The 12,225-nt window shown below is 35.7% G+C and overlaps 1 protein-coding gene across 5 annotated transcripts in view; it reads right to left on the reverse strand.

Annotated features, from left to right (window-relative positions):
* Positions 1–7,110, reverse strand: part of LOC18424397 (uncharacterized) — a 29,834-nt gene extending 22,724 nt beyond the window's left edge. For all 5 annotated transcript variants that reach the window (XR_016040139.1, XR_016040137.1, XR_016040138.1 and 2 more), the window contains exon 1: positions 6,906–7,110. Coding sequence is in view for 2 of the 5 variants with exons in the window: in XM_006828984.4 (XP_006829047.1) it covers positions 6,906–7,040 (135 nt within the window). In the remaining 3 variants the exon portion in view is untranslated. The remainder of the gene's footprint in view (positions 1–6,905) is intronic.
* Positions 7,111–12,225: the final 5,115 nt, after the last annotated feature.

The following is a 12,225-nucleotide window of genomic DNA, read 5'->3' on the forward strand; positions in this document are numbered from 1 at the left end:
GAGTGAATTTGATAGAATGGCGGAAAAAAAAAAAAAACGTAGCTCTTACCTGTTTTTCGTGCACCCGTGGCTTCAAATTCAAATTTGATATGTATTCGTCCAAAATACTCACAAATTATGAACAAAAACCTCTGAACAACACTCTTCCAATCAATAACCCTCAGATTTTACAAAAAATGATGCCCTCTTTTGCTTGAAATCAAAGAAATGCAGGAACCGTAAAACGTTTTTAGGGTTCTTCACATATCCAAATTTTTTTGATCAAAATCGGTGACTTTTACTACCTTTTATTGACTGAAATGGCTGAAAAATTTAAAATAAAGCTTGCATGATTCGATTATAAAGCTGTAAAAGATGAAAAATGATAAAAAAAATGACAAAAAACCATGAAAATCGTGAAGAACACTATGCAGCCCGTGTTCTTGGACGAGTCACTGTTGAGACTCAACGATTCACTATTGGGAATCGCCCGGTTCTCTCTAGACACGGGCAATTCCCGATATTGTAGTGGAACCAGCAAGGGGTCTGCCGATAACCGAGTCGAACCGGACAGCTGAGTTTTCAAACCCTGGTTCGAACCCAATTTGAGACCCAACTTAAAATTTTCTGTTATGATAATGCACCAGAGGATCTATAAAATGGCTTCACAATTTATTTTCTTGAACATGGTACAGAAACTCAAACAACATGTTCCTATACACCATAACATAACGGTATGGTAGAACAGAAAAATAGACACTTGTTAGAAGTGGTGAGAGGCACCTTAATAGGAGTGATGGTACCTAAGACATAATAGGATGCGCAATTCTTACCGCTGCTTATATGATCAATAGAATGCCCATACCTATTCTCTATGGTGTTTATCCTTTCAAAATTCTCCACCATATAGTTCCTTTGTTTTCTTTTCCACCAAAAAAGTTTGGTTGTGTATGCTTTGTGCAATACCTTAGACCAGCTAGGAACAAATTAGGACCTCAATCTACTAGATGTGCATTTCTAGAATACTCAAACTCTCAAAAGGGAACTAAAAGGAAATATGTCTCAAAGGATATTACCTTTCTTTGAGAATATAACTTTGTTTCTTCCTAAAGAGATTCGATGTCCATTATGTCACTAGACAATCCTATTCCTCTTTCAATGATCAAGACAGTTCCAATACTCGAAACTCTCAAAAAGGATACGTGTTCTTGTTCGGAAAGTAAAAGGAAATATGTCTCAAAAGATATTACCTTTTTGATAATATGTAATCTCTTTCTTCCTGAAGAGATTCGATATCCACTACGCCACCAAACAATCATATTCCTCTTTCAATGATCACAAATCGTTCCAATAATCCAACCAAGGAAAACGTGGAATCTACTAAGAAACAGTTGAATGTGTACACCTGAAAAAACAAGGGAAAGTCTGATGTAACCAATCAACCCATACTCGTTGATGCGTCAGGTACTTCTTCTCCTTCTACCCTTATACTCAATATACCTATTGTTGTAAGGAGGGGAAAAAAGAAAAGGGACTTCTCATCCGATCAGTAAGTTTGTGTCTTATGTTTCGCTTTCACCTTCCTTTCATGCATATATTTTCTCTACTTCCTTTGTTCCTATTCCCACCAAGGGTGTAGATGCATTGGCTCATTTGCAATGACAGCAACCATGATTGAGGAAATGATTGCCTTAGAGAAGCAGTAAATTGGGATGTAATTGATCGCCAGAAGGACGACATGTAAGATGGGTGTATACCCTGAAGCACAAACCAGATGGTTTGATTGATAGACATATTGTCTGGGGGCTAAGGGTTTCACACAGTTATATGGGCTTGACTATAAAAAGGCTTTTGCTCCTGCAACAAAATTGAAATCAGTACATGTACTTTTATCTATTGCAATAAATAGGAAATGGACAACCCACCAGAATCTGTTTTTCATGGAGATCTGTAAGAGGGTATATGGCATTACCACCTGGGTTTCATCCTCAAGGGTAGACTGAAACAATCACCTTGGGTTTAGTTCAAGAATTCAGTATGGCAATCAATTTGGATTTCAAAGAAGTGTCTGATCATTCTGAATTTGTTAAAGAGATTCTTGTTCTACCACAATACTAATAGTGTATGTGGATGACATAGTACTCATAGGAAATACTGAACATGAGAATCAAAAAGTGGAATATTTCTTGCGGGTGTTTTTGACATCAAGGATATTGGTCCATCGAAATACTTCCTTGGATGTGGCTAGGGCTAAGTAAGGAATTATTTTTTGTCTCAAAGGAAGTATACTCTTGATCTCCTCAACGACACAGGAATGCTTGGAGCCAAACCAGCAGAATTTCCCGTAGAGGTTAATCACAAACTGTATGATCAGCAGTCAGAGAGCCTAAAGAACCCTGATGTATATTAGAGATTAATGAATAGACTTACTTATTTGATTGTCACACAACCAAACATTGCATATGTTGTAAGCGTGGCAAGCCAGTTTGCGCACGCACAGTGCTCCCATCACTTGGCTACCGTTTATCGCATTTTACAATATTTAAAATCTACTCCAAGGAGACGGCTACTGTATATCAGTCACGGTCACCTTGATGTACAAGATTTCAGCAATGCAGATTAGGCCAGATGTTATCTTCATTAATGATCTACCAGTGACTGCTTTATGACAATGGATGGTAATTTAGTCACCTAGAAGGTTACGAAGTAGAGTGTTGTAGCTCGATCTTTAGTAGAACTTGAGTATCGAGGAATGGCAAGTGCCACATGTGAAATAATTTGGCTCCATTCTCTAATTCAAGAAATTGGTGTTAATGTATCAGCTCTTATTCCTCCACATTGCGATAATCATGCAGCAATTTATATTGGCTCAAATCCTGTATTTTATGAAAGAACCAAGCATATAAGGTCATCTATCACTTCATCAGAGAAACGGTCCCTTCAAAGACAATATGCCAAGAATCAGCCGCCATACATACTTATCGAGGCTTCTAATAGAGTTCGACGAAAGGATACTTTGGGCAAGCTGATATATATGCTCCAGCTGGAGGGGGAGTGTAGTGACTGCTATGGGCGACACGTCCATTAGAGAAACATGCATGGGCCTCATGTCCGTTATGGAAACATGGGTGATTTTCGTGCTATAACAATTACATATTGGGTCATTTCCAACTATAACAGTTATGCATAATGGTTGTAACTCCTATGCATGTTGCCCCACCTATATTGTGACTCCCCTAAGGATCTATGTGCCACAATTTGTATGGAGTAAAAATGACATCCATATTTACTTGCTATTGTATAGCTATAATGATAATACTATTAATAGTAATAATAATTGCAGTTTGTAGACAGCGAAGAAGCTTCTTCAGAGTTTCTTTTAGAAACGCTTAAATTTGTCACCCTAAAATTTCACAGGACACGGATGTCAAGGAGATTGAAACAAGACATCCATTGAGAAGGATTCACTTCTTTGTTGGGTGCATCAGGGACAATAGCATATTTACATAAGAAATTTCAAATGAACAATGAGGATTTGAAAACAATTTGCTGATACATAATCGCTTGCGCTCTTAACTGTTTTTTAGCGCCTCATAGCCAAATACTTCAAGGTAATGTATTTGATGGTGATCTATGACTTTAGGACCAAAGTCCAATAGTCATCACAATAGAGTTCTCAACCATAAGATGTCTAGACTTTAAATGCATGTACACTTAGTCTTAGCCTAAAGCTCTCTTATGTTTCTCCATGCATGTGGCCTTATGCTTTAACATTTGTGGATTACGCTCAATTTGAGTGAAAGTGACGTCTAGTTGTGTACCTAGAGCAAAGCATGAGTAGTGAGTTGGGCTCTATACGGGACACGTGTGCTCCATCACTCTCTCCTTGTCGTAAGAATAGGCCTTAGCTAGATGAGTGTATCCGTACCGTAAGCTGGTTATGTTTGGTCCCATGATGCGCGATGCTGAAGAGGGTCCACGAGTACCCTATATAAACCAGCTACATCTAGGGTGGATGTGTTTGTTGGATTTTGCAATGTAGGATGTTTAGGGGCTTGTGAGGACAAGTGCATGAAAATCTTCCAAATGGAATCCTAAATAGCATGTGTACTGCTAAATACCTCATAGTTGTGTGATCCTTGAGTTTTATTGGGTCTGTGTGACCGTTAGAATGCATGTCACCTGAGAGAGCTCCCCTAGACACCCATGTGCAGCTGTTTTTAAGTCAATACATCAGACTCTTAACTTCTCCTTAGGAGAATATCTAAAAACGCTAGATACTTGTGGAGTGTGGCACTTTTATGCCTTGACCATCTTTGACAAGCCAATCCGATCCCCTTGCATGGGAGTATTTGCGGGTCATGAGTATGTTGAGTTGGTTTGAAGTCCTGATGTGGCATAGAGTAGCCAATGGAGAGCAGGGTAGATCTAGTTTCAGTGTAAACTCTTCTAAGGTTCTTAAAAGGGAATCTTTTAAGTGTTGGTGATAAAATTAATGACTTTTAATTCTATACTTAGCCAATTTGGCTTTGTTCAGTGAATTTCATATTTCAAATAAGGATCTATTTGTAAGAAATATTATATTTCAGCACATAGACTATGCTCCCGCACAAGCATAGTGTAGATCTACTTTCTCGGTCAAAAAATTTGCATGGGAGATTTTTTTTCAATCTGAAATTTTGCGAACCACCTAAAAGTACTAGATGATTATTCTCAAAAGAAAAAATTTGAATTCTAATTTTTCTAACACTTGGATCTTACCATCTATAAATTGGACGGTCTCTATTCAATCATGAGACATTATTTTTTCCAAGTACATAGAGGGTAAAACTCGGAAATTTTAGTAAGGTTAATCATGGGCTGAAGAGGTTACGTCCCCAAAGTTTGTTGTCCTAAAATTAATCCTAGATGGGGTTTTACCCGAGGGAGTCAATGGACAGTATGCTCCAACGGGGATAAAAACTTTTTGCATTATATTTTATAGATCGGGTATTCCCGGAATTAATAATTTGTTAACAAAGGAGACTGCCTTGGAGAATATTTCCCACATGTTAGGCCTAGATTTCTCATGTGTTTTGTGTCTATGTCACCCACATGGTTTGGCTTGTTGACCAGCATGGACCCCCACTAGCTATCTATGGGTACCACGTGGCTGGTCAAAGGACCAAAAAGTGCAGGCCACTAGACATCCTAGTGGGAATCCAATTTGGTATCGTTATGTGACTTGAATCAATGAAATCCAAGTTAAGTCAAACCTAGGTTGTTAGGAGTTAGATTTAAGGTGGGAAATCTCTTTCTAGTTGGAGTTAGTTATTAAAAAACCAACTAAATCTAGAGTCCTATGGAAGATCCAATTGGACTCCACCTAGGGCTAGAACAGTGTTGGAACTAGGAATCCTCCTAGGCATAATCGTGCATTATCTACCATTAGTTCATGATGGGTTTAGCTCTCTAACAACATGAATTTACCATTAGAATTAGAAGACAAGTCCCCTTCTTATCCATTTTTTCACTAGAATGCAATATATAAGGGGGATCTCACCCCTTTATGGTATAAATGCATCTCTAACTTATAGAAAGAGCTCACCATGTGGAAACCTAGGCCTAGGTCATGTGGGAGGCAGGGAAAATAGAAAGAGAGCCATTAAAAAAATCAAGTTTTTAGGTTCTAAAAGAGAAAAATGTTTATAACCTTCGACCTCCTTGTTTGAGAGATTGAAGTAAGATAGAAGAAACCCTACAACTTGCAACTCCATGATTGTTTTCTTCACCCAAAATAAAGAGGTATGTCTTCCTCCTTGAGGGTTTTGGTTAGAGAAAGAGGGAGAGAAGGTGATGCATGCCTATGGGGGTTGTGCGATGCACTAAGAGTTCTTCAATATGCTTTGTGAGAGAGATCCAAAAGGGATGAAGCGCATGCAACCTAAAACACCTTGCCTGCAACCTTTTCACTCAAAATCAAGTGGAAGGAAGGGAACTCGTAGTCTAGAAGGAGTGCCATCAGTCTTGGGTGGTTACATACGCCTTATGAAGGCCTCGGGGGTAAACCTAGGCAAAATCTGGCTTGCCAAGTTTCCTGCAGGATTGTTTTTTGAGCACATGTTTGAGGACACGGCACAAAGTTTCCTAGCCCAAGGCATTTTTTTTTTTAGCCTAGTTTCATGTATCCAAATTTCAGGGCAGGCATGTGAATCGCAATACAGATCCTTTGCCACGAGTTGCATATGAAAAACTCATATCACAGTCTGTTCTCCATGGGCAGTACAAACATTCTAATCACAACAGACAGCAAAATAGTGAGCCACTAAATGTATTAAAAAAAAATCTAAAAAGGTCCAGTTAATGTACATGCAGATAGATCAACACATACAAAAATAAAATCCCACAAAAGCACTAACATTGCAAGTACAGGAAAATAACACAATACACCATTTAACAAACAATTCAAATAAAATATACCCATTTCTAGAGAGCCAGGAAGTGTCTTCACATCTGACAATCCCAACTAATCTAGATCATTTCAATGAAAACCCAACTCAACTAAACCAAAATAAAGGCAAATAAAGCAGAAAATATATATGTAACTCAAAAGAAACAATACATTCAACTTCAACAATGATCACAAGAAACCTCAAATATTTACAGAACAACGCATACCCAAAATGCGAACAATCATATAAACCCAGATTCCATAAATTTCAAAAGAAAAAAAAAATAAGAAGACAGTTACATTAGGAGGAATCGACCAGGATACAGATTTCATAAGGAAAACAAACTCAAACTGAATCCAACTCTCATGGATCAGAAAAGACATGAGAAAATAACCAAATTTTCATGCAAAAGTAACCCCGATTTATTAAAAGAAATCCTTTCCAAATTAAAATTCGACAAGGAGCAAAACCAAGAAAAAAAGTTTCAGAAACAACCTGAACAGCACTATGAAAGATGCCTCCTAAGCCAATACCATCCTTGAAGATCTTATTGATGTTGACAATGGTGTTGTTGGTCTTAGCAGAACCACTGTTTGTAACATCGTAGATGTGAAGAATAACCTCCGGCATTCTCTTCTCTTTCTAGTTTTTCTCTCGTTTACATTGATAGTCAATCTGGAATGAAAAGCCCTCCACGCTCTCCTTTTCAGACGACAACCCGAATCCTTATAAACGGTAACAAAAAAACTTTATAAGTAATAAAACAAATTTAAAATACTAACACGTACAATAGGCTCCGTATTTTGATGGAAAAATTTTATATCAGGTAGCAACCTTAAAATATGGAATTCTTATGCCCCTCAAAAATCAATTGGAAAATGTTGTTTTAATATTATAAACGGTAATGATCATGTAAGACCCTCTCCCACTTATATGTGTAGGATCTCAAATGATCACTATTAAAGTTGGTACAGATCTCTATAAAAACTATCACACGGTATAGAACTTGATTTTTCTATTTAAGGATGATCATTTGGGGTCCTACACACATGTATAGGGGAGGGTCCCATAGGATCATTTTTCCATTAAAAAACCATCTAATTGAGCATCTCGATATTGAGATGTATGATCATGAAAGAAAAAAAGATATTGAATCTGATAAATATTTCATCTTATTACACATTATTTAGACCGTCTATTTTCAAAATTTTCACACATTTATAGATCTACTTGATTTTAACTACTCTTTTAGTTTTAAAATTTATAATTAGATGTGAAAATTGATTTCGAGATAATCCTGAGGATATTTTACATCAAAATTATATGTTATGACCAAATTTGAATGTGCATCTTAATTGGATTGTTTAATGTTGCAACCTTATAGAAACCACACCCTTAATAGATATCAATAGAGAACTATGATTCATATAGCTGACTCTAATTAATTGAAAAAATGCTAAAATGATGATAATTTTTGTTTAAAATTTTAAAAATCACATAACAACTATAAGATTATTTTTAAAATAAAAATATTTAATTTTGAGGTTTCTAATACTTAGATCTAGCTGTTAAAAATTTGGACGGTATCTATTCAATATCGATTTCTTTATTTTTTTAGTACATAAAAAGTTTATTTCAAAGTTTACTTTTTTGAGATGAGTTTATTAGTTGTAAACATTACATTTACAAATTTAAAATCTAGAAGGTATTGCTAGCATGTGTTACACACGAGGAAGTAAATTGATAGTATAATCTTGCAGGAGTAGGAAATCGTTTGGCTTAGAATATGCCAATGGAAAGCGCCCCTCCCTCTTTTTCACGTGACGAAATCCCGTTTTGTGAAAGCTTTTGGACTGGGGGAATTAAAAAATAAAAAGATCGAGAAACTCTTGTTTCGGTTAAAATTTATGGGAAAATTATCAAAAATATACTTTAATTTTAGTTTAATCGAAAAAAAAAAAAGTTCAACTTTTATAAACTTCGTCTATACCATATTTTTTCAGTTTCGGCTTTTTTTTTTATCCAAATACCTTTCCCCGTAGTCATATTACCGTAATATACATCGCATTTTATATGGTATTTCAAATACTATAATAACTTGAAGTAATATTACGGTATTTTAAGTATCATACAGCCTAATCATATTATACATCATTTTTATTATCGTAAGAAGTTGAATTTTTATCATGGCACTCAAAATGCCATAATACTATCGAACCTTATAAACCCTAACCCGAAACCATTTTCTCATTTACGGTTCTATGGTTCAATCTGCATCGCAAGTAGAATAGGGTTTGAGAGTGATGGTTACATCATCTGATTGGAGAGCTATGAATTATAGTAAAAATAAAAATAATACAAAAATCACATAAATAATTCAAAGGTCCAAATTGTCTAATGATGCGACAGATACAATCACTTCATTGACATATCTTATCAATGTGCTTTCATTTGGGTAAGAATGAGGGGTCAATCATAGGATATTTATATGAAGCAAAGAAAGGGCAAGGGTAACACTAAAGAGAAATTGCAATAGCAATGAATTTATGTATCTTGAATTAGTGAAGATATTTGAAAAAAGACGAAAGGAAAATATAATTCACCCCATTCATGTTGGTGCCGCATTTCTTAATCCAACTTTAATATATGGTGAGTTTGTTAAACTTGATAATCCTGAAGTGAAGGCTGGCTTTATCTTGATTTCAAATTCAATGATCCAGCAGAACATAAACTATATTATTTTTAAAGTTGTTGAAGTACCACATGCGGGATTGAAATATATTTGATGGTATTGCATTGGGATTATTGTCAATAGCTCATCCTCGTAAGTATATTATTGATTATTAGTTTTTTGTATCTTCTTATATTATTTATTTTTCAGTATTTTAAGAAAATAAATTCTATCCCACTTTTAATTGTATCTTGAGTTTGTGCCTAAAAATTTCCCATTATGTAAGAGTTGGTGGGAAGTATGTGCAAAAAGCATTCCACTGGTTTGAAGGGTTGCCATTCGAATTTTGAGCCAACCATGTAACTCATCAACATGCGAAAGAAATTAGAGTGCAGTAACTTAAACAAAAAAAATGAATATATTGACACCAACTATGTTAACCAACTTGGTTTACATACGAGCGTACTCGAAGATGAAGACTGCATCGTGTGAAAATGAAATTTGATATTGTAATGCAATTAATCTTGAACAACTTGGTTCATTGCTAGAAGCAGTTTCCAAAGAGGCTGAAAATGATGACACATCTCAACTTGATGATGATGGTGTATGGCTACGTGACTTGGGGATTACATATTCCCAAACTCCTAACTTTTCTTTTGACTCTACCATGTCTTATGCTTAATTTTGAATATTTGTAGTTAATTATGTATTTAATATTGGATGATTGAATAATAGTAATGAGACATCTAAAGTAATTGACTTAATTATATTAGTCTAGTAAAGTTCTTATGGATGGATTAGTTATTGATGGCATTGATATAACTTTTATTTTTAAGAATTTCAAAATATCGAATGTTTTAACTTATCTGATTTTTTGACTACGATTTTTTGAACTTAGCCCGATATATTGGCGATATTTTTACATGAAGTATTTTTGCCTATATGTATTTTTTATTCGATTTTTTCAACCGATTTTTAAAATAAAAATAATTTATTTTCGATTTTATAGTAAACCGATTTATTAGTAGTCCCTATCGTCTGTACCAATGGTTTAAAAAACCGATCGGTGACCTGGATTGGGCACCTCAAAAACCGATCCGAATCGGCGAATCGGCGATCCGGATCGGGAATCGGCTGAATCGGTCGGATTAAAGCTTCAAAAAAATCCGAAAAAAGTATTAAAATTCATTATAAATATTTTTTTTTAGGAATCCAATAAAAAATGAGCGTACTACATTATTAACTTTAATTTTTTTTATCATTTTGTGAATATTGAGATGTTCTTTCCCTGTATAAATTTATTTTAACTATTAAATTTGTATCACATAAAAGAAAAATCATAGAATTATCATGGATAAAATATATAATTATATATGGACTATTATAAAGAGTAGACTAATCAATGAAAGAATGACCATTAAAATCTCGTTTTGGCGAAAAACCCTAACTCGCTAAAAAAACCCAAACTATTACAGCCTAACTAACTATAAACCAAAATTATTACAACCTCACTAATTATAATATTATATACTGAAATTATAATTATTAGTTTACATTTTATAATTATTTTATTAGACAAATAATAATAAATTAAAAATATTTTATAATATTATCTAATTTAAAATGTATTATTGAAAACTGTAAGAAAAATAGTACATTATATGATTTATAATGTAAAAATTCATAAATAAAATAAAACATTTGGTTATCAATGAAAAAATTAATAAAATATGTACAAATTTTGGAAATAACACTTCAATTTTTCAAAAATTTATTTTTTTAGATTTCTATAATAAATTTAGTAAATGAGATTGTTAGTAGAAAGATAGAGATTTCAAATAGAATAAACTTTTTATTTTTATTTTTTTTATACCTTTCATATTATTTACAAACATAATTATACCACTATATACAACAAAAATTAACGGTTATATAAAAAATTAACTTTTTTATTTTTCATTTATTTATGTCATTTATATTATTTACAAAAATATTTATATTTATACCAACCACTATATATACAACAAAAATATTTATATTTATACCAACCACTATATATACAACAAAAATGCAACACATGCCCAAGGGGATTCGAAAACAACAAAAATATTTATACCAACCACTATATACACAATAAAAATGCAACACATGCCCAAGGAAATTCAAATGCAACGCATGCCCAAGGGGGTGCCTAAGGGGATTCGACCTTGAGACCTCAAGTAAAAAATTCAAAATCATAACCATCAAACCATCTAACTACATGTGATTATAAATTGCTGATTAATAGACTATATTTACATTTCGTTTTCATGTAATGATGTTTGGGAATTATCCCACATCGAAATATAGGTATTCAAATTTGGTATATAAATATTTATGCAATATGAATTATAAAATGTGTTTAAAAATATTAAGGCAACCTCGAACGCACATGTGTGCGTGAGGCACATTCGCATGTGCGCTCGGACACACGTGTGCACGTGTGAGGGTGCGTGGGGCATGCTCGCACGTGTGCACATGTGAGTGTGCGTGGGGGCACGCTCGCACGTGTGCACTTCTGAGTGTGCGTGGGGCACGCTTGCATGTGTGCGTAGGGCACGCTCTCACGTGTGCACGTGTGAGAGTGTGTGGGGCACGCTCGCACGTGTGCTCGGACACTCGTGTGCACGTGTGAGTGTGCGTGCGACACGCTCGCACGTACGTGTCATGTGTTACGTGAGTGAACCGGGCTGAACTGGATGAGAACCGGCGGTTCCACCCTAGAACTGGGCGCAACCGGATGGGAACCGACGGTTCCACTCTAGAACCGGGCGGTTCCAGGGGCACGCTCGCACGTGTGCAGGTCTGAGTGTGCGCGGGGCACGCTTGCACGTGTGTGTGGGGCACGCTCGCACGTGTGCTCGGACACTCGTGTGCACGTGTGAGTGTGCGTGGGGCACGCTCGCACGTACGTGTCATGTGTTACGTGAGTGAACCGGGCTGAACTGGATGGGAACCGGCGGTTCCACCCTACAACTGGGTGCAACCGGATGGGAACCGACGGTTCCACTCTAGAACCGGGCGGTTCCCGGGGCACGCTCGCACGTGTGCACGTCTGCGTGTACGTGGGGCACGCTCGCATGTGTGCACGTGTGAGTGTGCGTG

Source organism: Amborella trichopoda, chromosome 9, assembly GCF_054954075.1.
Source record: "Amborella trichopoda isolate Santa Cruz 75 chromosome 9, AtrichopodaSantaCruz75HAP2 v2.0, whole genome shotgun sequence".
In the NCBI taxonomy this organism is placed as follows: Eukaryota; Viridiplantae; Streptophyta; class Magnoliopsida; order Amborellales; family Amborellaceae; genus Amborella; species Amborella trichopoda.